The 27,183-nt window shown below is 44.5% G+C and overlaps 1 protein-coding gene across 4 annotated transcripts; it reads left to right on the plus strand.

Annotated features, from left to right (window-relative positions):
- Nucleotides 1–4,345: 4,345 nt before the first annotated feature.
- Nucleotides 4,346–26,851, plus strand: LOC115158276 (mesoderm induction early response protein 2). 4 transcript variants are annotated; one of them, XM_029707032.1, is made up of 13 exons: nt 4,347–4,436; nt 6,724–6,874; nt 9,672–9,797; nt 12,421–12,535; nt 13,378–13,481; nt 13,591–13,660; nt 13,782–13,933; nt 14,874–14,955; nt 16,034–16,128; nt 16,380–16,510; nt 18,641–18,750; nt 19,191–19,288; nt 24,656–24,780. In XM_029707032.1, exons 2-12 carry the CDS (start codon nt 6,848–6,850, stop codon nt 19,244–19,246), a joined length of 1,068 nt encoding a protein of 355 aa, XP_029562892.1. In that variant the 5' UTR covers nt 4,347–4,436; nt 6,724–6,847; the 3' UTR covers nt 19,247–19,288; nt 24,656–24,780. The 4 variants fall into 4 exon arrangements, with proteins under 4 accessions (XP_029562889.1, XP_029562892.1, XP_029562891.1 ...); XM_029707029.1 differs by lacking the exon at nt 19,191–19,288 and having other exon boundaries at nt 4,346–4,436; nt 24,656–26,851; XM_029707031.1 differs by lacking the exons at nt 4,347–4,436; nt 19,191–19,288 and adding an exon at nt 4,514–4,977 and having other exon boundaries at nt 24,656–26,851.
- Nucleotides 26,852–27,183: the final 332 nt, after the last annotated feature.

Here is a 27,183-nt window from a genome sequence, read left to right on the forward strand (position 1 = left end):
TACTCTACAGACTGTACTGATCAAGCCCTGGGACACGCCCACTAATTTACACAGCCAGGCTGCCACCAGCGTCATCCCTAACCTGGTCCTCCCCTTCCCCACACTCTGGCTAATGGAAACACGGAGCAGCGGAATGAAGTGGCCAGCTCTTTTAATTTGCCGGCCGTATAAAATAACAGAATTAGGTATGTATATTAATCAAGTCAGAAGACATTTGGCCGTGTCTCTGTTCCTCCTCCTTCATCTCTTCCTGTGTCCTGCTCATTACTAATGAAAGTCATCTACAGGGGCAATGAGACTGAGTGGAAGGGAGGGAAGAGGGACCACATATACTTGTTGTGATTTACTCACGTTTGTATACATGGCAATCTGGCAGAACTGTGTAATCTTTAGGTGTCCTGTACAGAACAAAGAAATGAATGAGAAACATGCAAATCTCTCACTCTTTCTGATTAATTAACCCTTTCTGTTGTTGGCTGGATTAATTGGACCGTGTGTGCGTGCGTGCGTGCATCCTTCCTTCCTTCCTATGGGCAGTACAGTATCAGCAGCCCTATATTGCCCTAAAAAGGCAAAACACAGTAACTACGAATGTGGTCAAAAATCTTTGATCTGTTGTAATGGCCAGGTATATTATCTGATGAATGTGGTATTTTGTTTCCTGACACAAGAACAAGCCAGTTGATCAGAATATATCATGGAGTATCATGGGTCCGGTACTGTTCGGTTTATATATGTTACCCCTTGGCACCATCATCAGAAAGCACAGCATTATTTTAACTGTTTATGTAGACCATACATACATTTACATTTCTGTGTCACCAGAGGATTTTAGCTCCACGGATAAATTATAAGATTGTATTAGTGATTTAAATACTTGGATGGCTCACAACTTCCTCCAGCTAAATCAAGACAAGACAGAGGTACTTATTGTTGGAGTCAAAGCATAGAGAAAGAATCTAGCCGACATTTTGATTCATGGGCAATAAAGATAAAACACCAGGTAAAAAACCTAGGTGTTATTTTAGATTCTGAACTCAATTTCAAATCACACATTAGGAATGTAACCAAAATATATTTTTACCACCTGAGGAACATTGCGAAGGTGTAGGCGTTTCTCTCTCAGGCTGATACAGAGAAACTCATCCATGCTTTTATTACAAGCAGGCTTGACTACTGTAATACTCTCCTGTCTGGTCTACCCAAGAAAGGCATTGGTCAACTGCAAAGCATACAGAATGCTGCAGCACGGGTACTGACGAGACCAAACATTACACCGGTTTTAAGGTCCTGTACTGGCTGCCTGTGAGTTATAGAATATATTTTAAGATTGGTTTTTAAATCAATCCATGGTTGTGCACCCCAATACATGTCAGACATGCTTTTAAAACCTGTTATGGCTAAGGGTTCCGCTAGCAGAACGTTTCGACAACATCCGGTGAAATTGAAGAGCGCGAAATTCAAAAAAGATTATTAGAAATATTTAACTTTCATACATTCACAAGTGCAATACACCAAATTAAAGCTTAACTTCTTGTTAATCTAGCCACCGTGTCAGATTTCAAAAAGGCTTTACGGCGAAAGCAAACCATGTGATTATCTGAGGACAGCACCCCATCAAACAAACACATGACAATCGTATTTCAACCCGCCAGGCGCGACACAAAACTCAGAAATAACAATATAAACGAAATAACGATGCCTTTGAAGAGCTTCTTCTGTTGGCACTCCAATATGTCCCATAAACATCACAAATGGTCCTTTTGTTCGATTAATTCTGTTGTTATATCTCCAAAATGTCAATTTATTTGGCGCGTTTGATTCAGAAAAACACCGGTTCCAGCTCGCCCAACATCACTACAAAATATCGAATAAGTTACCTGTAAACTTTGTCAAAACATTTCAAACAACTTTCCTAATCCAACTTTAGATATTTTAAAACGTAAATAATTGATCAAATTTAAGACGGGATAAACTGCGTTCAATACCGGACGAAAACAAAGTGAAGCACGTTCCAGGTCACGTGCACCAAAACATTAGAGTGCACTAGGCTGGACCCTTGTTCTGAATAGTCGTACTTCTTCATTTCTCTAAAGAAAAACATCAACCAATTTCTAAAGACTGTTGACATCTAGTGGAAGCAATAGGAACTGCAACCAAGTGCTACAGAAATCTAGGTTCCCATAGAAAGCTAATTGAAAACACAGTGAACTCAACAACAAAAAATCCTGGATGGTTTGTCCTCAGGTTTTGCCTGCCAAATACGTTCTGTTATACTCACAGACATTATTTTAACAGTTTTAGAAACTGTAGAGTGTTTTCTATCCAAATCTACCAATTGTATGCATATCTTAGCTTCTGGACCTGAGTAGCAGGCAGTTTACTTTTGGCATGCTTTTCATCCAGATGTGAAAATACTGCCCCCTATCCCAAGCAGGTTTTAGGTTATGTACCTAGTAGGTCCCTCAGGTCCTCTGGCACTGGCCTTTTAACTATCCCAAAGCCAAGAGGCATGGAGAAGCAGCCTTTAGTTACTATGCCACCAGCCTCTGTAATAGCCTGCCAGAGAACCTGAAGGGGGCCGAAACTGTGGACATTTTTAAAGGAGATCTTAAAGCACTCATTTTTAGCTTTGCTTTTCCTTAGGGTGCTTTTTACTTATTCAGTTTTTATTGTTATTCTTTTGTTTTTTTATCCTCTTATGTTTGATGAGTAGTAAATCTTTCATTTTATAGTTTTTTTCCTGTGAAGCACATTGTGTTGCATTCCATATCTGAAATGTGCTGTATAAATGAAGCTTGATTTGTTCTGATTTGATGAAAAATGTATGTCTGTCTAGACAGAAAAATACTTTGAAGTCCGATTTTGCAATAATAAAAAAAACAGTAGTCACTGCGTTTTGCCTTTGTTAACCATTTGAACCTATCATGTCAGCACTTGTCACAGTGACAAAGGACAGCATGTGGCCCTCCACCATATACGCACACGCACACACACACACACAAATACAGATTCATCATAGCCCCACACAGCACACTTACATAGAGGACATCAGGGTACCTTATACCAGAGGCATTCAAAGAATGACAATCTGTGGCTGTCACAGAGTGCAAGACAATTTACTAAGTTATGATTGAAATGATACAGTTATTACAGTACATGAAGAAAAACCTTGTCTCCTCCTTAGCAACTTAATTCTTATCATACCTGCTGGAATTTTGGCCACTCAAGGTAATTGTAGGAATACAAAGAGGAGACAAATTGAGAATACATGCTCATGGACACCTTTATTTCTCTTTGAAATCCCTTCCTTTCTCCCCATTGCTCTTTGTTTAGTTTTGCCCCTTTACAGAGCATGTACAACACAGTGTCTACCTCAGCATATTTCTCTTCGGGTTGCCTCTCTATTTCTGGCATGTAGCAAAGGTTTTGCCTGGTCATTTTTGACTTGCTGATTCCTGTCTGATCCCGACTGACCATAGTAAGTTGACACTTTGTGATAGGCTTTTCCTCCTTCCATTTATTATTGTTTGAAGTAGTCTACTTTCAGCCTTGTCATTCAGTTACTGTTGGCTCATCTTATTTAGTTGACTATGTCATTCTATATACACCACAATGCAGTTCTCACTTTCTCAGTTTGTGTAGGGTCACCATTTAGGACTTATAAAAGGGTCATATTGCTATGTCATACATTCACATACATGTATTTGTCTTTCTCTATCTCATGGAAGCACTGGGGACTGGGGAAGCCTTCATATTCCCTCTTATACCTTTATCAGTTCTGACCATTTCTGCCCCCTCCCTTCATACAGTATACATCTCCCATCCAATGAGATTGTAACATTGGGTCACACACACTCTAGGAAACATTTATGTGGGAGTCAAACAAAGTTTTATTTTGTCTGTTGTCTTTTTCTGCTATCTAGAGTGACCATGATGTTCCTTATAGCTTGTCTGCCAAAGTAGGGTACAAGCCTACTGGAGCCTACTCACATGGGTAGACCATAATTCTTTACTAAACTAGATGACTGTCAATTCAATTATTGGGAAAATATAGCCCATGATAATCAGATTGGCTACATTGGCTATTCAGGGTCATAGGTGAACAAACATGTGATATCAATTTCAAAGGACTACTTTACAAACATCTGAACTGCAATCATTGTGCTTTGTTCGTTATTTTCAGCAAGAGGGATGTCAAGTTTATGAACGCTTGTAACAATACCAGACGTCTGTCTGAATAGTACACGGGGTACTGTCTCATTTCTTTATTTTTTCATGTAGTTTACTGTCATCGCGGTTGCTGAAACGTTGCAGCAATAAAATAGGTCTGCTGTTGCTGAGGCTCGGCGGCTGGCTGTACATAGGCTAGACTAGAGCCGTAGCTCTACAACATCCGGGCATTCCTCAGCCTGCGCAGAAACGGAATGGCGGAGGTAAGTGAGCAAAAAGGCTTGGGGAGGAACATGAGGACTAATGATTTTGAAACAGCTCCGCATTTGAGAGCCTCTGTCATCCTAGACGGCAGATATCGATGTTGGCAATCGTATCAACGGGTTACGCAGGGATATGAGTTAGCTAGCCATGGGTTGATAACTAACGAAGTAAAATGGGGGTATTTTGTCCGTCTCGCCTCTCCGCGTTCTTCGCGTTAAAAAGCCATTCCCAATTTGCCAGATCGTGCGCTATAGAAAACAATGGGAGACCGGCTGGACGGTGGTGCAGAAGAAGTGGTCCAGGTGTGCTCCGTTATAGCAAGGCATTTTGACTGCAAACTTTGAGAGAAGTCCGACTTATTTCAGATACTCTCTTGGTGTCTTTTCGGGTGAATACGCAACCTCTAGAACTATTTCCTCTCTCGGGTCATTCGTGTGTCAGAGGAAGGAACGTTCAGCACCAAGTTACAGGAAAGCGCCCTGGCCCTGGTCAACGCGTCCTAAAGTGGAGTGGACCAAGCTTTACAAAGTGGCCATAAACGTAGGGCTACCAGGCTGTCACTAATGTATTGTTTGTGAGAGTATCCGACCAAGAGTTTTAAGTAGACCACTGCTCTATTTGCTTAAGGTCAAAAGTAACTCTTGAAAGTTGTTGTAGCCCTGAACTAGCTCACCTGATTGACCAAGTCAAAGCCTTGATTATTAGTTGACAAGTTGAATCAGGTGTGCTAGCTTTGGAATAGATCAAATCCATGGTGGAACGGCTGGGGGTCCCACAGGAGATGTTTGGGAACCACTGTCATAGGTCAACTCGTCCTATCTTCATGGATTATCTTTTTGGCCAAACAGTCACATTTTTGTAATACCATTAGTTTCCACTGTTGGATAAACTTTGACCTTTCTTTAATTCATGAGTGGCTGTAAGGCAAGTAGAAAGACTGGTAACACTTTACTTAATATGACAGTTGGGCCTATGCATTATTGGTTCGAGCCCTGAATGCTGATTGGCTGACAACCATGGTATATCAGACCATATACGACAGGTATGACCAAGCATGTAATTTTACTGCTCTAATTACATTGGTAACCAGTTTATAATAGCATTAAGGCACCTCTGGGGTATTTGGTATATGGCCAATATACTACAGCTAAGGGCTGTGTCCAGGCACTCCGCGATGCTTTGTGCATAAGAACAGCCCTTAGCCGTGGTATATTGGCCATATACCCCCCCCCCCCCCCCGTGCCTTATTGCTTAATTATAAACTGGGTTGTTAGAGCCCTGAATGCTGATTTGGCTGACAGCCGTGGTATACCATGGGTATGACAACATTTCTTTTTACTGCTCTAATTACATTGGTAACCAGTTTATAATAGCAATAAGTCACGTCAGGGGTTTGTGGTATGTGGCCAAACTCTGCGTTGTGTTGTGCATAAGAACAGCTCTTAGCTGTGGTATATAAACAATATACCACACCCCGTTGGGCCTTATTGCTTTATTATAGCTCTATAATGCATTTGAGGGTTTGTCGTAAGCAAGTATGACAGGTCTTATGTCTTATTATCATCTCATAATGATCCTGACTAAATAAAAGTAATTTCGAGTTGACAATTGACAATTTGCTACATTAAGACATACCATTATAATCAGACATGAAAAATACTTATACATGCTTCAACAAGTAAGAAACCATAATATCTGTGGGCATTATACCTGTACTGTTGCTCCTCACACTATACCTGTACTGTTGCTCCTCACACTATACCTGTACTGTTGCTCCTCACACTATACCTGTACTGTTGCTCCTCACACTATACCTGTACTGTTGCTCCTCACACTATACCTGTACTGTTGCTCCTCACACTGTACCTGTACTGTTGCTCCTCACACTATACCTGTACTGTTGCTCCTCACACTATACCTGTACTGTTGCTCCTCACACTATACCTGTACTGTTGCTCCTCACACTATACCTGTACTGTTGCTCCTCACACTATACCTGTACTGTTGCTCCTCACACTATACCTGTACTGTTGCTCCTCACACTATACCTGTACTGTTGCTCCTCACACTATACCTGTACTGTTGCTCCTCACACTATACCTGTACTGTTGCTCCTCAGTTTGTGTGTGTGTCCAGCTGTCCACTGTAGAACCAGTCATCAGCACTCAATTTCAGTTGAAAAAGGGCTGTTCAGAAGAAGCCAATGGTCAGCTGATCTATAATGGGATGAACAGGCACCTCTTGATCCTCCACGATGGTAACTGTGTGTGTGCGTGTGTGTGTTAGCTGGTTCGATGGGCTCTGGAGATCACAGACGCAGCCTAGTGGAGATCCTGAGGCAGGGCTATGAGGGGCCGGAGGAGGAGTCCAGGGCCCTAGTGGAACTGGAGAAGAGCCTAGGGGCCGCCCAATGAAGATGGCAGCACGCCCCCACACTGTGAGTACAGCTCCTCTGGCATAAGGGCTTCATTTGTCAACCGTGTATAAAATTCTTACTACTGTAAATTCTGGTGTACGTGGAGATTCTAGGATTTGCATGCACAACAAACTGATCAAACTGTCGCACGCAACATATATGCATGTTTTCATTGATAAATCAGAGCCATACTGTATTTACAAACCCGCCTGGAAAACAACCTCCATTCACCTTTTATGGTAACAAAAGCACCCTCATTTGCTGTATGATTTGGAGATGTTGGAATTGGGCCATGATAAAAGAAAGCGCAATGGCAAATGTTATTACATTTCTGTAGAGATGTGGGCAAAATGTTTTAATCTTTTGCAGTGATTTTTTTCAAACTAAAAACGCATGCCGCCTATAGTGAGTGCCAAACACTGGCCACGCATTCTGCAAGATTGATTGTCCTTTCAAACAATTAAAAAGTAAATGCTACAGCCCACACTTCTATGCAAAATACGAATTGTTCAATACTTTGTTTGTCAATAGATGATTTTGTTTCCTTGGTGTAGGCTCAGAGATTAAATGGGCTATGTTGTGTTTCTATCGCACAACAATGCTGTAGCCTACACATACTTTCAAGTATTTTAAATAGGCTACCAGTCTATTTACTTTCGAGCATGCTTGGCTATAGTATTGAATGAACGATTGATAAATGGTAGCCTAATATTTGTTGTTTAGCGGGAATAAACCAGTCATGTCAGAAAAGGAGAGACATGTCCTGCAATATGATTATGATTTAGGCCTATATAAATATGTAAAAATAACCTATGTGAACGACCGGCTTGATTCGGTCTTATGTAGCAACATTTGAATTTTTTTTTTTTTACATTGGTTAAAAGTAAAGACTCAGAGCTAGAAAATTGTATATCATAGACTACAGTTGAGGAACAGTGGGAAAGTAATTCTGCTTTGAAAGTTGATAAACTTGTAACCCCACTTTTGAGAAAATGGCCCTTGAATGTTTTGGTACACCTACTGGAGAGCCCTGCTTTGTCTACACCCATTCAGCATTGTTCACACCCTCTTAAGCCTTAGCCCAAACCATCTCTTTAAGGATTGACATGTGAGGCCATATGCTAAACAGAGTGAGTACGACGGTAGTGTACTAAACAACCAAAGATTTCAAGACTAAAGGCTGGTTTATACTACGTCTATCAACATGTCTGTAGACAGTTGTCGCAGGGACATCATGAACATTCTATTGTCGTCCGACATCAAACTTGTCGTTATGAAAAAGTATAAACACAAAAACGACAGGCTGTATGACATCAGCAGCCTGGTTGTCCAAAATAGCATAATTGGTGTATGTTAACACCGATAAAACCCATCCGTTTAAAAATGAATTTAGTATATGTCAATCTAGCAAACCAGGCAACTGAAAGCAACTTTTTAAACAATGTTTTGGTTTGTTTCTAGTTTGTTAGCTAGCTAGTTACTGTAAAGTTAGCTGGCTAGAGCCAGTTCAAATAATGACCATACCATATAGGTGACAACGTCTTAAATTTAGACAATTTTCTATTAATTATTACAGAAAAATAAACTCACAACAATATCAATATTTACAAGTTAATGGCGAGCTAATTACAGAAAATAGGTTATGGTTGTTAGTGTGACAAAATAAAAGTAGGGCATTCTACCGGAGAATTTTAGAACTTGGACACTGTCTCGTTGGCCTAACGTTATATCCTAATTTGACTTTGGTGCAGGTCATGTTGTTCTTCACATTACTGTCTCTGGTAAACACACACTGTCAAATAAAATCAAAGTTTATTTGTCACATGCACAGGATACAGAAGGTGTAAACGGTACAGTGAAATGGTTACTTGCATAGTGGAGTCTTTTGTTAAGACATGTAGCTAGCTAGCTTGACAATTAACCATAATCCCAATTCATAACGTTACTACCCAGCATGAATCTGCAGGTAGCTAAAACTAACCAACTAGGTTCAATGTTAGCTAGCTAGCTAACATTAGGCTATAACTAGCAATGCAAATGGCTCTGACAAATAATAATATGTCTCTGACAAATAAATAATATTACTACACAGATCATACATGTAACGTTAGCTAGCTAGCTAACAGTGCAGTTTACCTAACAATGAAAACAACTTTCTGACAAATTAGAAATACAGAATATCTTAAAATGTAGCTAGCTAGACTCTCTTACCTGTATACATGGTTCAACGATTTTCCCTTTCTGTCACGGATGCCATGGTTGCCCTTAGTTTGAAGATGTAATCCGGAGACAGGTGTTTTATACAACAGTGTGTTCTCTTTTCGACTCCCTCTGCATATTTGCAATGAAACGGCAGAATTTTCTCCATCTCCTTAGCTATCATACTCTGCTTCCACCGGACATTCCACTGATTTCAAAACTCGGTCCCCCTGAAAATTAGCAACACTTTTGCAGTTCTTCGTGATTTATTTTTTTTAAAAGCAGAATTATAAAGGATTACCTACACATGCTGAGCAGCTCATGTTATAGACAGAAGCGTGCTACATGACAGACCAATCCGAGCTCATCTCTCGACATGTCCAGCCCAGCCATTACCTCAGTCAATCATGGCTAGCGGGAAGGTTCCTGTATTTTTCCCGTGGCTAAACCAACTAGGTTCAAAAGCCTGACCACACTGCACCCCTCCAGACCAGTAGGGAATAACATTATTCTATGTAATAGATTATCAATTATTCCATAATTCTAAATTATATCGCCCAATCCCACATTGACCCAGAGCGATCACTCTCTCTCTCTGTCCCCCTTTTTCTCTGTGTAGGGCAGTGAGATGCCCCTGGAGGAGCTGCTGGCGCTGTATGGCTACGAGGTGTCTGACCCCCTCCTACAGCAGGACAGGGAGCCCAATGAGCTGTCAGCCAGTCTGCCTGACATGACACTGGACAAGGTGAGACCTGGGTATACCTAGACATAGCTGAGACAGATAACTGAAAACACAGCCAGAAAAAGCATCAGATCAAGGGTGCCGAGTCCCTCGAATTCCACAGTCCAGACAGTTTTTGTTTCTTCTTAGTACTTCATTGATTAATTTGTTAGTAATTGGTTATTGGTGCACCTACCTGGTTTTCCAGGCAGAAATCAATCAATAGTTAAAAGGCAAGGTGGAAAACCAGCATAGAGTATGCTGTAAATCAAATCAAATTTATTTGTCACATACACATGGTTAGCAGGTGTTAATGCAAGTGTAGCAAAATGCTTGTGCTTCTAGTTCCGACCATGCAGTAATATCTAACAAGTAATCTACCAATTCCACAACAACTACCTTGTACACACAAGTGTAAAGGAATGAATACGAATATGTACATAAAAATATATAAATGAGTGATGGCCGAACGGCATAGGCAAGATGTAATAGATGGTATGGAGTACAGTATGACATGAGTATTGTAGGGTATGAAAACATATAAAGCAGCATTGTTTAAGGTGATACATTACATCAGGATGGTAAGATGCAGTAGATGGTATAGAGTACAGTATATACATATGAGATGAGTAATGTAGGTTATGAAAACATTATATAAAGTGGCATTGTTTAAAGTAGCTAGTGATACATCTAATTACATCAAGATGCAGTAGATGGTATGGCGTACAGTATATACATATGAGATTAATAATGTAGGTATGTAAACATTATCTAATATAAATAATATAAAGTGGCAAGTGATAAATTGATTACATCAATTTTCCCATTTTTAAAGTGGCTTCCCTGTGGCTCAGTTGGTAGAGCATGGTGTTTGCAACGCCAGGGTTGTGGGTTCGATTCCCACGGGGGGCCAGTATGAAAAAAAAAATAATAATAATAATAATATGTATGAAATGTATGCATTCACTACTGTAAGTCGCTCTGGATAAGAGCATCTGCTAAAATGACAAAAAAAAATTACTTTTTTTTTTTTTAAACGAGTCAGTATGTTGGCAGCAGCCACTCAATGTTAGTGATGGCTGTTTAACAGTCTGATGGCCTTGAGATAGAAGCTGTTTTTCAGTCTCTCGGTTCCAGCTTTGATGCACCTGTACTGACCTCGCCTTCTGGATGATAGCGGGGTGAACAGGCAGTGGCTCGGGTGGTTGATGTCCTTGATGATCTTTTTGGCCTTCCTGTGACATCGGGTGGTGTAGGTGTCCTGGAGGGCAGGTAGTTTGCACCCGGTGATGTGTTGTGCAGACCTCACTACCCTCTGGAGAGCCTTCCGGTTATGGGCGGAGCAGCTGCCGTACCAGGCGGTGATACAGCCCGACAGGATGCTCTCGATTGTGCATCTGTAAAAGTTTGTGAGTGTTTTTGGTGACAAGCCAAATTTCTTCAGCCTCCTGAGGTTGAAGAGGCGCTGCTGCGCCTTCTTCACCACGCTGTCTGTGTGGGTGGACCATTTCAGTTTGTCCGTGATGTGTACGCCGAGGAACTTAAAACTCTCCACCCTCTCCACTACTGTCCCATCGATGTGGATAGGGGGCTGTTCCCTCTGCTGTTTCCGGAAGTCCACGATCATCTCTTTTGTTTAGTTGACATTGAGTGCGAGGTTATTTTCCTGACACCACACTCTGAGAGCCCTCACCTCCTCCCTGTAGGCTGTCTCGTCGTTGTTGGTAAACAAGCCTACCACTGTAGTGTCATCTGCAAACTTGATGATTGAGTTGGAGGCGTGCATGGCCACGCAGTCGTGGGTGAACAGGGAGTACAGTAGAGGGCTGAGAACGCACCCTTGTGGGGACCCAGTGTTGAGGATCAGCGGGGTGGAGATGTTGTTACCTACCCTCACCACCTGGGGGCGGCCCGTCAGGAAGTCCAGGACCCAGTTGCACAGGGCGGGGTCGAGACCCAGGGTCTCGAGCTTAATGACGAGTTTGGAGGGTACTATGGTGTTAAATGCTGAGCTGTAATCGATGAACAGCATTCTTACATAGGTATTCCTCTTGCCCAGATGGGATAGGGCAGTGTGCAGTGTGATGGCGATTGCGTCGTCTGTGGACCTATTGTGGCGGTAAGCAAATTGGAGTGGGTCTAGGGTAACAGGTAGGGTGGAGGTGATATGATCCTTGACTAGTCTCTCAAAGCACTTCATGATGACGGAAGTGAGTGCTACAGGGCGGTAGTCATTTAGCTCAGTTACCTTAGCTTTCTTGGGAACAGGAACAATGGTGGCCCTCTTGAAGCACGTGGGGACAGCAGACTGGGATAAGGATTTATTGAATATGTCTGTAAGCACACCAGCCAGCTGTAATTGTCGTGGAGCTGTGTACTCCTGCATTCAAAAGCATTGCATGATACATGTTTTGGCATTGACATGATGTCTATTGATTCTTTCATGGATAATTATGACTTGGTCCATAAATTAATTAATTAAGATTGCCTCTTGATGGCCTGTCTTGTCTATAAACACTCAGAAAACATGACAATTACAGAATCACTTTCATATATCATAAATGCCATTTACTTTACTGTGTGTGATGCTGAGAGAAGGTAGTGGACTGTTCCATTGAGACAGTAATGGACTGTTCCATTCTTCCAGGACCAGATAGCTAAGGATCTGTTCTCAGGAGAGGATGAAGAGGAGTCATCAGCTGACGACCTCACTCCCTCTGTCACCTCCCATGCCTCCGACCTCCTCCGCCGCCACCTAAGAGGTACAACCAATGATGTCATATACAGTATCATACTATATAATGGGTATGACACACTTCCTCCCTTCCCAGCACAGCTACCACTTTCCATTAACAGACCTCCACCCACCCAGCCCACCACTCAGGAGAATCCCCTTCCTGTCATATCACATCAATATATTTTTTTAAATGGTCCGAGTGCTCTTTTATGGCAAGACTGATTTGTTGTACCGGGAAGGTGTTATTGGGTAGTATTATGAGAATGCTACATATTGGCAGTGGTGTAAAGTATTCAAGTAAAAATACTTTAAAGTACTACTTAAGTCTTTTTGGGGTATCTGTACATTACTTTACTATTTATATTTTGGACAAATTTTACTTTTACTTCACTACATTCCTAAAGAAAATAATGTACTTTTCCCCCTGACACCCAAAAGTACTTGTTACATTTTGACTGATTAGCTGGCGAGGAAAATGGTTCAATTCACACATTTATCAAAAGAACATCCCTGATCTTCCCTACTGCCTCTGATCTGGCTGGCTCACAAAACACACATGCTTTGTTTGTAAATTATGTTGGAGTGTGCCCCTGGCTATCAGCAAATTAAAAACACAAGAAAATGATGCTGCCTGGTTTGCTTAATATAAGGAATTTGATGTGATTTATACTTTTACTTTTGGTACTTACGTATGTTTAAAACCAAATACCTTTAGACTTTTACTCAAATAGTATTTCACTGAGTGACTTACTTTTACTTGAATCATTTTCTATTAAGGTGTATTTACTTTTACTCAAGTATGACATTTGGATACTTTTTCCACCACTGCATAGTGTTGTAACAAATGTTCTCATGTTTGTTCTCCAGCCCATTCCCTGGCAAGTGGAGACAAAGGCACTTTAGTCAGCACCTCAGAAGAAGATTCAGACAATGATGACGACGCCTCCATTCCCTCCAATGATGGACGCAAGGTGAGACACTGGGGCCCACTGAACAGCGCTTAAATCCCCTACGATTACTCTTTAGGTAAATATAAAAACCTGTTGTCTGTGACTGAAACTGTGGTTGTTCTTTTACCAGGACATCATGGTGGGCTCAATGTACCAAGCCAAAATCCCTACTCTCAGCCTATACTCAGACCAGGAGAGAGGTAACCCCAAATTTCCCCTTTCAGAATCAGTGCATATTTTGGATTAGTGTGTTGACACTTTTGATTCGCCTCCATCTCACAAACATCCTTATACCTGTGTCTCTCCATCTCCTGCTCCCAGTCTATGAGAATGAGGACCAGCTCCTGTGGACCCCAGACATGCTGTCAGGCCAGGCTGTAGAGGAGTTCTTACTGAGTGCCCAGAGATGGGGAGGCCAGCAGGGCGCTAAAGACACCCTTATCACTGGGGACATAATCAAAGACAATGATCAGGTACTGTAGCGAGTTGGGGGCTAAAGCAGGAACAGAGTGGGACTTAGTGGGGCTAGAGCTATACTGAACAAAAATATGAACGCAACATGCAAGAATTTCAATTATTTTACTGAGTTACAGTTCATAAAGAAGTCAGTCAATTGAAATAAATTCATTAGGCCCTAATCTATGGATTTCACATGACTGGGCAGGGGCGCTGCTGCTATGCCCTCCCAGGCCCAGCCAATCAGAATAATATTTTCCCCGCAAAAGGGCTTTATTACAGACAGAATACTCCTAAGTTTCATCAGCTGTCCGGGTGGCTGGTCTCGGATGATCCCGCAGGTGAAAAAGCTGGATGTGGAGGTCCTGGGCTGTGTGGTTACATGTGGTTTGCGGTTGTGAGGCAGGTTGGACGCACTGACAAATTCTCTAAAACAACATTGAAGGCGGCTTATGGTAGAGAAATTAACATTAAATTCTCTGGCAACAGCTCTGGTGGACGCCAATTGTACGCTCCCTCAAAACTTTAAACATTTGTGGAATTGTATTGTGTGACAAAACTGCTCATTTTAGAGTGGCTTTTTATTGTCCCCAGGACAAGGTGCACCTGTGTAATGATCATGCTGTTTAATCAGCTTCTTGATAATCCATCCACCTGACAGGTGTGGCATATCTTGGCAAAGGAGAAATGCTCACTTAACAGGGATGTAAAAAATTTGTGCACAACATTTTGGAGAAATAAGCTTTTTGTCTGTATGAAACATTTCTGTGATGTTTTATTTTAGCTCATGAAACATGGGACCAACACTTTACATGTTGTGTTTATATTTTTGTCCAGTATACGTTTGTTGGCCAATTACCTTTGTTTGAATGTTGAGTGACTTCTACACAATTCACATTGTGGTCGAGGTCACAGATTTCAGTCACAACTGTTTCCCCTTTTTTGTCTTTCCCTCAGGCTCTGTATGAGCTGGTGAAATGCAGCTTCAATGCAGAGGAGGCACTGAGGCGACTGCGCTTTAATGTGAAAGTATTCAGCGGTAAGACCTTTCACTACACATTTACTACTGCTGTCTAGTGTGTATTGGCATCTTACTGCAATACCTTACTAGTAACAACAACTCTATAAACTAATATCAATAATAACTCACTAGTGGAAGCAATTGATTAATTAATTCAACTCAATACAATTTTGGTTGGGGTGGTGGTGGTTGGTCCACATAAACAAAATTGTATTGAGTTGAATGAAGATCCTTCAACTCAATAACCACCCCTGTAAATCAAAAATGTGTTGTTAATGCTCTCCAGCTGTTTAGTCCCTGGATGCTACTAGTATTTTCAATTTCAGAGCATTTAAAAAGATGTCCCAAATTTCTTGTGGGATCATGGAACTTACATTTACATTACATTTTAGTCATTTAGCAGACGCTCTTATCCAGAGCGACTTACAGTATTGAATGCATACATTTCATACATTATTATTATTTTTCCCCCTACTGTTCCCCCGTGGGAATCGAACCCACAACCGTGGCGTTGCAAACACCATGCTCTACCAACTGAGCCACACGGGACTTCTTTGGTATCTTTGGAACTTCCTCTGCTTTCCCTTGGAAATGCAATTATTTGATAGACCTAACATGAACCCATGTTACCAACAACTTGAAAATACACTCATTCTATATAATGGCCTAGGTCAAATATTTAGGCTAAATCTCGGGGCTATATTCACAAAGAGCCTTATATCTTATTCGTATCAGCAGTCCTACCCTGAAACCCTTTTTGAATATGGGCCATGGTCTGTCATCTTGACTAAGGCTATAAAATGTTTTTGATCTTGCATTTCCGTTGTGCACATCCAAGCTGGGAGTGTAGGTGAAAATGTAGCCAATTGTGCCAGCTCCAGTGTAGGCTGACAAATGATTCATTGTCTTGCGGTATTATAATATAGATAATGGAAATCATTGCATTCAAACTTTGTGGCGCTTATGGGGTGAATGGATTTACAGTTATCATCTTGACATGGTGAGTTACTGTAATATGGCTGCAATATGAGTTACAAATAATTCAAGTCTGCTGTAAGGGTATATTCCCACCTAACTGCTGTTGTCTTCTGTGTAGAGGAGCTGTGTGCCTGGAGCGAGGAGGAGTGTCGAAACTTTGAACATGGCTATCGAGTTCATGGGAAGAACTTCCACCTCATTCAGGCCAATAAGGTGAGCGGAACAGAAACTTCCATCGTCAGGTTTGGGGAGAACCTGATTTGCTACAAATCTGAAATTCTCTGTTTTTCAGTCATGACATTGACTGGTATCATACATTACCCCTTAAATGCAAATGTTGACCGCTGCTTCATCATAACCTGTGGCGTACCTGAACAAACCTGCTTGTCTGCATTGATCAGACAGGAAAGTCACTGATCTCCATACTGCAGCAAACAGTAAACCACACTGTGTTTACATGTCAGGTACGCACACGGTCGGTGGGGGAGTGTGTGGAGTATTACTACATGTGGAAGAAGTCGGACCGCCATGAGTACTTTACCCAGCAGACCACCAAGCTGGGTCGCAAGAAGTACAGTCTCCAGTCAGGGAACATGTAAGTAGCACTGCAGATATGAGACGGTCTATCTCAATTACCCTTTCTCAGGGATGCAAACTAGTCACCTTTCAGCAGAATTCACCGTTTTGAATCCAAAATAGTTGACCTAGGTGATTTGTGTAGATCCGATGAGAAAAGTTTGGGTGAGGGGTGGTTTGGATGACTACTGGCTGTATGTGAACGAGTGATGCGCGTTTGGAGCAGTACTGGCTGTATCCAAGGCTCAGCCAATCATTCACATAACAACAGAATGCAGGACACGACTGAAGAGAGAAGACACGACCAATGTGCTAGTTTCAGCGTGTGCTCTGGAAAGAGCCATGGAAGGTAGTTTGACTGTTCATTTACAGCAGCGGGTCCCCTGAACTATAATGAAGAGTTAGACGGGGGTGAGAAGGTGATGAAGCGTACTTCATGAGCTGTAACCGAAAACTGTCATTTGGAAAGTTTGAGGTGAGGGAGAAAGTGTGGTGGAACAAGTATTGTTAGCATTGTCAAGGATCTTGCTAGCTGGGTCGAATTATCCGTTAGCTAGCCAGAGAAATGTTGAGCAACATTAGCCAACTGCACTGATCAAATAATTTAGTTTATGGTGTGAAAATTAGCTGGCTAAAAAAGTCAGACAGCTAACGTTACAACATCAGATGAGCTAACTTTAGTAACCTAACCAATTCGCTATAGTATTAACTGGTAACGTTAACGTTATACGACTCTTTGCCGTTCCTCAAGTTATAACGCGTTAGTTACTTACTGGACCCTGGCAATCTGTATGAAATGATAACGTTAACTAGCTAACGAACTAACTACTATCTGTGTGAACTAATGTTTTCCCTCTGCAGTAAGTTATGTGGTTAATTTTCAGAATGAGAGAATTAGGTGAAAATGAGGCATTGCTTGTTAAACAGTTAAGTGTAGCTGGAGCTGGGCCTGGTTTAAACTATATGCCACTATAGAGGTGAAAGGAACACCACACACTTTCCCTCTTTCTCACTTTTTCAATACAGTGGATAAAAGGGGTATGCCAGGTGTACTCTGCCTGAAAGAGATCAATTATGCCAACAAAGGGTATCATGCTCTGCTGGCACATTGTAGAACAGATGTCCACAGGCAGAAAGTGTACAATGTACAAGTAATATGCAGTGTAGCCCAAAGATATTTATTTTGTTGTGTTGAACTTGACAGTAACACTTGTGTGTGAGTGAGGGGCGATTATTACATTTTTTTACATGGTGAATGTTATTTTTGCCCACATGTAGCCTTGTGCACTTGATCGATGTCTCCTATAGTGGCCACTATAATAGAGCAAAAAAATAGAATGCCTGTTTGTTTCATTCTATTTCTACTTAAGATAGTTTTTTTCCCAAGTGCAATATTTATGTTTGTGGTCACAAGCGTTCCATTATAGAGGCTGTCATGGCTAACAGCAATATTAGTGTATTGTTTTTTTTCTCAAGACTTGAGTGTCATTTGCAGTAAAGTCTAGGCAACACATATCATTGGAATGCTTCCTTTGCATTTTTAGCTGAGTTAGGTTCACATTAACCACTTTTTATTTCACACACAGAGACTGATCATGTAGATCATATTCTTTGTTTAATTAGTTAAAACCTGCATTTCCCCCTGGCAAGGATTTTTTTGCATGAGTCAGTGCAAAAAAGAAAAAGTGTCACCTTTTTGGGCCCTCACCAGTTTGTATCCCTGCTTTCTAGACTTGACACTCAAGCTGCATTTAAATGGCAGCTAAATTAGCACATGCCCCCATCATGTTGTTGTTGTAATGATCTTCTCCTTGGCATGACATTGTTCTCAGAATATATTATTTAAATATGGTGTAGGAAAAGGAAATGTGGACCAGTGTGGACACAGCAGACATATCTTTACCATGATGGGAATGTGACAGCATCATCTTTATCAGAACAGGAAAGCTGCATGTAAATAACAGGTGTAGAGACAAGTAAACAATATAACCTCCCAATTGTCATTGTTTTCAGACCAGAGATTTGTTTAATGTTTAGTTGATATCATGCTGGGAGTTTGAAACTCAAAACAGAAATGAATGTTCTTCTTGGACAAGCTCATGTGCAGTTGGGACTGTTCACACAAGTTTCCTACTGTGTTGTCTTCCAGGGAGGATGGAGAGCAGGATGGAGAGCAGGATGGAGAGGTTGGGGAGATGGAGGGGTGCTCCCAGATTGAGCCCCACTCACCCCCACCAGTCATGGACCTGGACAAGCAAGGTAACCCCTGGTCCCTAGCCTTAGTCCCAGCCCCAGTCCTACACCTCAGCCCTGGCCCTGATTCCTGCCCCAGATCATTTTACTGAGACTGACAGACCACAAACACTACAGCTTGTTTGAAGGACTGAGGTCATAAGTGTTAGCTAGAACCATAAGTGATAGTTGTATGCCCTCTCCTCTGAAGTCGCAGGCATCCACCCACTTGCTGTACCATTTCAAAGATATGTCATGCCAAATCACCCCATATCCACCTGTCTCTGTCTTATTACTTGAGTCTTATAATTTATTTTCTTGATTATATTATTTGTCTGTTTGATGGGTTGTGTTTATTAACATATGATTTAAAGCATTTTATGTATTGTTTTATGTGTCTGTTTTCCCATTGCTTTGTGTGTGTTTGTCTGTGGTGTTTCTACATGTGTGTTGACATGGCGTTGCAGAGGAGGAGGGCCGACCCCGTCGCAGACGAACGCCCCGCTTTCTCTTAAAGCCCTGAGCTCACTACACACAGGCCACTCTAATCAGGCAGGGCCACCAGGTAAAGACTAACCAGGCAGGGCCACCAGGTAAAGACTAACCAGGCAGGGCCACCAGGTAAAGACTAACCAGGCAGGGCCACCAGGTAAAGACTAACCAGGCAGGGCCACCAGGTAAAGACACTAACCAGGCAGGGCCACCAGGTAAAGACACTAACCAGGCAGGGCCACCAGGTAAAGACACTAACCAGGCAGGGCCACCAGGTAAAGACACTAACCAGGCAGGGCCACCAGGTAAAGACACTAACCAGGCAGGGCCACCAGGTAAAGACACTAACCAGGCAGGGCCACCAGGTAAAGACTCTAACCAGACAGGGCCACCAGGTAAAGACATTAACCAGGCAGGGCCACCAGGTAAAGACACTAACCAGGCAGGGCCACCAGGTAAAGACATTAACCAGGCAGGGCCACCAGGTAAAGACACTAACCAGACAGGGCCACCAGGTAAAGACACTAACCAGGCAGGGCCACCAGGTAAAGACACTAACCAGGCAGGGCCACCAGGTAAAGACACTAACCAGGCAGGGCCACCAGTTAAAGACACTAACCAGGCAGGGCCACCAGGTAAAGACACTAACCAGGCAGGGCCACCAGGTAAAGACACTAACCAGGCAGGGCCACCAGGTAAAGACACTAACCAGGCAGGGCCACCAGGTAAAGACTCTAACCAGACAGGGCCACCAGGTAAAGACACTAACCAGGCAGGGCCACCAGGTAAAGACACTAACCAGGCAGGGCCACCAGGTAAAGACTCTAACCAGGCAGGGCCACCAGGTAAAGACTCTAACCAGGCAGGGCCACCAGGTAAAGACACTAACCAGGCAGGGCCACCAGGTAAAGACTAACCAGACAGGGCCACCAGGTAAAGACTGACCAGACAGGGCCACCAGGTAAAGACACTAACCAGGCAGGGCCACCAGGTAAAGACACTAACCAGGCAGGGCCACCAGGTAAAGACACTAACCAGGCAGGGCCACCAGGTAAAGACTAACCAGACAGGGCCACCAGGTAAAGACACTAACCAGGCAGGGCCACCAGGTAAAGACACTAACCAGGCAGGGCCACCAGGTAAAGACACTAACCAGGCAGGGCCACCAGGTAAAGACTCTAACCAGACAGGGCCACCAGGTAAAGACATTAACCAGGCAGGGCCACCAGGTAAAGACACTAACCAGGCAGGGCCACCAGGTAAAGACACTAACCAGGCAGGGCCACCAGGTAAAGACTCTAACCAGGCAGGGCCACCAGGTAAAGACTAACCAGGCAGGGCCACCAGGTAAAGACTCTAACCAGGCAGGGCCACCAGGTAAAGACATTAACCAGGCAGGGCCACCAGGTAAAGACACTAACCAGGCAGGGCCACCAGGTAAAGACTAACCAGGCAGGGCCACCAGGTAAAGACTCTAACCAGGCAGGGCCACCAGGTAAAGACTTTAACCAGGCAGGGCCACCAGGTAAAGACATTAACCAGGCAGGGCCACCAGGTAAAGACACTAACCAGGCAGGGCCACCAGGTAAAGACACTAACCAGGCAGGGCCACCAGGTAAAGACTAACCAGGCAGGGCCACCAGGTAAAGACTCTAACCAGGCAGGGCCACCAGGTAAAGACATTAACCAGGCAGGGCCACCAGGTAAAGACACTAACCAGGCAGGGCCACCAGGTAAAGACACTAACCAGGCAGGGCCACCAGGTAAAGACTCTAACCAGGCAGGGCCACCAGGTAAAGACACTAACCAGGCAGGGCCACCAGGTAAAGACTAACCAGGCAGGGCCACCAGGTAAAGACTCTAACCAGACAGGGCCACCAGGTAAAGACACTAACCAGACAGGGCCACCAGGTAAAGACTAACCAGGCAGGGCCACCAGGTAAAGACACTAACCAGGCAGGGCCACCAGGTAAAGACACTAACCAGGCAGGGCCACCAGGTAAAGACACTAACCAGGCAGGGCCACCAGGTAAAGACTAACCAGGCAGGGCCACCAGGTAAAGACACTAACCAGACAGGGCCACCAGGTAAAGACATTAACCAGGCAGGGCCACCAGGTAAAGACTCTAACCAGACAGGGCCACCAGGTAAAGACACTAACCAGGCAGGGCCACCAGGTAAAGACATTAACCAGGCAGGGCCACCAGGTAAAGACATTAACCAGGCAGGGCCACCAGGTAAAGACACTAACCAGGCAGGGCCACCAGGTAAAGACTCTAACCAGACAGGGCCACCAGGTAAAGACACTAACCAGGCAGGGCCACCAGGTAAAGACATTAACCAGGCAGGGCCACCAGGTAAAGACACTAACCAGGCAGGGCCACCAGGTAAAGACACTAACCAGGCAGGGCCACCAGGTAAAGACATTAACCAGGCAAGGCCACCAGGTAAAGACATTAACCAGGCAGGGCCACCAGGTAAAGACATTAACCAGGCAGGGCCACCAGGTAAAGACACTAACCAGGCAGGGCCACCAGGTAAAGACACTAACCAGGCAGGGCCACCAGGTAAAGACTCTAACCAGGCAGGGCCACCAGTTAAAGACACTAACCAGGCAGGGCCACCAGGTAAAGACACTAACCAGGCAGGGCCACCAGGTAAAGACACTAACCAGGCAGGGCCACCAGGTAAAGACACTAACCAGGCAGGGCCACCAGGTAAAGACACTAACCAGGCAGGGCCACCAGGTAAAGACATTAACCAGACAGGGCCACCAGGTAAAGACACTAACCAGGCAGGGCCACCAGGTAAAGACATTAACCAGGCAGGGCCACCAGGTAAAGACACTAACCAGGCAGGGCCACCAGGTAAAGACTCTAACCAGACAGGGCCACCAGGTAAAGACTCTAACCAGACAGGGCCACCAGGTAAAGACTCTAACCAGGCAGGGCCACCAGGTAAAGACACTAACCAGGCAGGGCCACCAGGTAAAGACACTAACCAGGCAGGGCCACCAGGTAAAGACACTAACCAGGCAGGGCCACCAGGTAAAGACACTAACCAGGCAGGGCCACCAGGTAAAGACTCTAACCAGACAGGGCCACCAGGTAAAGACACTAACCAGGCAGGGCCACCAGGTAAAGACACTAACCAGGCAGGGCCACCAGGTAAAGACATTAACCAGGCAGGGCCACCAGGTAAAGACACTAACCAGGCAGGGCCACCAGGTAAAGACATTAACCAGGCAGGGCCACCAGGTAAAGACATTAACCAGGCAGGGCCACCAGGTAAAGACTCTAACCAGGCAGGGCCACCAGGTAAAGACTAACCAGGCAGGGCCACCAGGTAAAGACTCTAACCAGGCAGGGCCACCAGGTAAAGACACTAACCAGGCAGGGCCACCAGGTAAAGACTAACCAGGCAGGGCCACCAGGTAAAGACTAACCAGGCAGGGCCACCAGGTAAAGACACTAACCAGACAGGGCCACCAGGTAAAGACACTAACCAGGCAGGGCCACCAGGTAAAGACTCTAACCAGGCAGGGCCACCAGGTAAAGACACTAACCAGGCAGGGCCACCAGGTAAAGACTCTAACCAGACAGGGCCACCAGGTAAAGACACTAACCAGGCAGGGCCACCAGGTAAAGACACTAACCAGGCAGGGCCACCAGGTAAAGACACTAACCAGGCAGGGCCACCAGGTAAAGACATTAACCAGGCAGGGCCACCAGGTAAAGACACTAACCAGGCAGGGCCACCAGGTAAAGACACTAACCAGGCAGGGCCACCAGGTAAAGACTCTAACCAGGCAGGGCCACCAGTTAAAGACACTAACCAGACAGGGCCACCAGGTAAAGACATTAACCAGGCAGGGCCACCAGGTAAAGACACTAACCAGGCAGGGCCACCAGGTAAAGACACTAACCAGGCAGGGCCACCAGGTAAAGACACTAACCAGACAGGGCCACCAGGTAAAGACACTAACCAGACAGGGCCACCAGGTAAAGACACTAACCAGGCAGGGCCACCAGGTAAAGACACTAACCAGACAGGGCCACCAGGTAAAGACTAACCAGGCAGGGCCACCAGGTAAAGACTCTAACCAGACAGGGCCACCAGGTAAAGACACTAACCAGGCAGGGCCACCAGGTAAAGACTCTAACCAGGCAGGGCCACCAGGTAAAGACTCTAACCAGGCAGGGCCACCAGGTAAAGACACTAACCAGACAGGGCCACCAGGTAAAGACTCTAACCAGACAGGGCCACCAGGTAAAGACACTAACCAGGCAGGGCCACCAGGTAAAGACACTAACCAGGCAGGGCCACCAGGTAAAGACTCTAACCAGGCAGGGCCACCAGGTAAAGACACTAACCAGGCAGGGCCACCAGGTAAAGACATTAACCAGACAGGGCCACCAGGTAAAGACTCTAACCAGGCAGGGCCACCAGGTAAAGACACTAACCAGGCAGGGCCACCAGGTAAAGACACTAACCAGACAGGGCCACCAGGTAAAGACACTAACCAGACAGGGCCACCAGGTAAAGACACTAACCAGGCAGGGCCACCAGGTAAAGACACTAACCAGGCAGGGCCACCAGGTAAAGACATTAACCAGGCAGGGCCACCAGGTAAAGACACTAACCAGACAGGGCCACCAGGTAAAGACTCTAACCAGGCAGGGCCACCAGGTAAAGACTAACCAGGCAGGGCCACCAGGTAAAGACACTAACCAGACAGGGCCACCAGGTAAAGACTCTAACCAGACAGGGCCACCAGGTAAAGACTAACCAGGCAGGGCCACCAGGTAAAGACACTAACCAGACAGGGCCACCAGGTAAAGACATTAACCAGGCAGGGCCACCAGGTAAAGACTCTAACCAGGCAGGGCCACCAGGTAAAGACTCTAACCAGACAGGGCCACCAGGTAAAGACTCTAACCAGGCAGGGCCACCAGGTAAAGACTCTAACCAGACAGGTTAGTGTCTTTTTTTGATATGTGGTCAGAACTAGAGGGTCTTTTCCAAAATACTTTTGAGGGCATTATGATTCTCAGGCCAGGAAGTTGAAAGTATGAAATATAAAATACTAAACCATAATCAAATCTCAGGGCTCATGAAAATTATTTTATTGGAGGCTTAGCATTTTAGAAATGTTGTATTGGCTTCCTCTCAATACTTTCTGAATTGTAACCTAAAATGATTGATGAGTAGTTTATTTACATTATTTTTATAATTATATTCTAATTATCTTACCATGTTTACCAGCTTTGTTAAATTGTACTTGGTCTGTAAGTAAGATTTTGTATAGAGCTGATTGTAACGTTAAGGAGAGAAAAAAGGGAACCACTGCCCAATGTCAATGCCAGTGATGACTCTGTCAGTTACCATTGAGGTAGTGCTTGTTCAAGTCCCTCTTTGTAATTCTTCTCTCCTTGTCTAGATGCTGAATTGCAGATGGAGGTGTTGGAGCTGTGTGGTGCTCCTTGTCCCAGCCCAAGCCCACAGAGGGAGCAGCTGTTCAGCCACTTATCTCCACTCCCCTCTCTGAGGGACCTGCAGGAGGAGCCCTCTCTGAACTGTCGTAGCCCAGGCCGCTGTCCCACCTCTCCCCCTGCCCAGCTCCACCCCTCCCCCCGGCCCTGCGGCAGCCCCACATCCTCCTTAGCAGAGCCTCATATCCTGGGTTCTGGCTTCTACCAGCTGCAGCTGGGGCCCTTCCTTCCAGACGGCCTGTCCATGGGGCCAGAGTGTGGGGCCTCTCAGAGGCTGCAGGTGGACTTCTCCCTGCCCTCCGTCCCCCAGCCCCCACCCTTGCCTGCCATTGCCCCATCCTCCTCCGTCACTTCTGACTTTGGGGCTATCAGCAGTTACCTGTGTCCCTCGGCCCTGTGCCCCCCTCCCGTCCAGCACTCCCGCTCTCTCACCCAGTGAGGGGAGGAAGAAGGGTGTCTTTACCCTGGAGAACATTCCAATAATGCCTGGGTTGTTTGTACTTCTAAGTACTGCCAGTTGAAGCTAACTTGGACCAGAGGTCATCCATGTGATGGTGTGAAGCTCCCCAGGAGAGAAACTGTCTTTTTGCGTGGGAGATAGGCCTACCTGTATCAGAGTGTTTACTAGGGGACTCCCACTGCTCACAAGCACAATGGCTTACCTACCTGTCTATTCTGGAAGGGCAGTAGTTCTACCGAGACGTTCCCAGTTCTTAGAGAATTCTTAGATGTAATGTTGGGACTGGAAAAGCTGGTGGGCTCGTTGATGGCTCCAAGGCCAAAACATTTAGCCTGATGTTTGTTGCAGTGGCCTCGTCCAGAGCAGAACTAGAGACTGTGATTTAACCTCCCTCACTGATTTCCCAACGTTTACTGGGAACAGTGAGCAGCAGACAGACAGCATGACCTGGAGTCCTTGATGCTGTATTATAGCAGATGTCCACAAGAGATGTTCTCCCTCTGTATCAGTTCTGATAAGGCTGTTTTTACAAGCAGGGTTCAGTCTGCACTTGTATGACTTATCGCAACTCTGACTGTGGACCTCTTAGGTAGGATCTGCCTCCCTGGTTCACTGTGAGAGCTTCCACCTCTCTTGAACATCTGAAACTGAAGGTTTTGTATACAGTACGTTTAAGAGGAAAGATCTGTATAGGAATACCATGAAACTATGCTTTTGAGATTGTCACAATGTTTTTATTTTATTGTTCTTTGTTCCCAGTTGTTCAGGTATTCATTGGCAGGTTTGCAATAAGGAACCTGCGTTTGTGATGGGAGTCCTTGTGTTCTCTCTTTCCAGTTTATGTTGACGTTTAAAGGTCTTGTACAGTACCAAACTCCCACAATTGCCTGACAACCACGGTAGGCACGTTAGCCTGTGTTTTGCGCATTATTGTACATGCTACTGTAGGTAAGTCACTGAATACACAGGTACTGTAGCCTCTGGCTTCTTCCCTGTCTCTCAACTCCAGTTTTTGTGTGATTTAAGGTTTGAATATTGCCCTTAACCACCCATCCGACCTTGTGGATAACCGTCATTGAAAAAGCCCAAAGGCATTGAAGGACATCGACCCAAAGGGGGTGTGTTCAGAAGGGTGAAACGTTATGAACATTGCAGATGGAGAATGTGATATACAGAGCTAACACGCTTGCTTATTCTGTACCGTTGCACCCTCCTGAACAGACCCCAGGTTTCACTGATGCTGTACTGTATTCTGCCACTAGAGGACCTTGGCTGTCGCCTAGTCTGAAGAGAGCCTAGCCTGCCTGCCTGCTTTGTTCCCCCTGCTCAGGGGGAGAGAATCTGTCCCCTATGCTCTCTGTCCCGACGGCAGGAAAACTCCATTTCTTTATTTATTCCCCATTTTCAATTTTTATAGGTGGGGTTTTCCCTCTACTCCCTGCTCTGACCTGAGCTGTTCTAGATCTGTTTGTTTTTGTTCAACCGTTTACAGGAGATTCTGGACGTTGACTATCGGGACAGGAAGGGGAGTAGAAACACTGCCTTTTGTTTATTCTTTTTTTTAGCATTTATATCGTACTGCTTCTGTTTATATTGGTTTGTAATTATAATATTTTGTAAAAAAAAGTACAAACAAAATATATAAAAAATGTTGACAATTAATGAAAGTCATTGCACACATACACACACCAGCACTTGAATCTTAGTCTTGTGTGCAAATCTGTTTAGTACTTCAATTCAATTTCCAACAACATTATACCCACATGAATCTCTTGTGGACAGACTATGTATCTGACCGAATTATGCAAGATTTTAATTCTGGGCTAACCAAGATTGTACCAAAATGTTTTTACATATCCTGTGATTGGGTGGTGCCAGTATAGTAGCTGAATAACCCACGGCACTGTGGAGATCTGTAGTTATTCAGAAACTTGGTTAACCCAGAATTCACACTGAATAACCCAGTAGCTGAATAACACATACCCAAACAAATCTCCACAGTACTCATGTAATGGC

This window comes from Salmo trutta, chromosome 22, assembly GCF_901001165.1.
Source record: "Salmo trutta chromosome 22, fSalTru1.1, whole genome shotgun sequence".
Lineage (NCBI taxonomy): Eukaryota > Metazoa > Chordata > Actinopteri > Salmoniformes > Salmonidae > Salmo > Salmo trutta.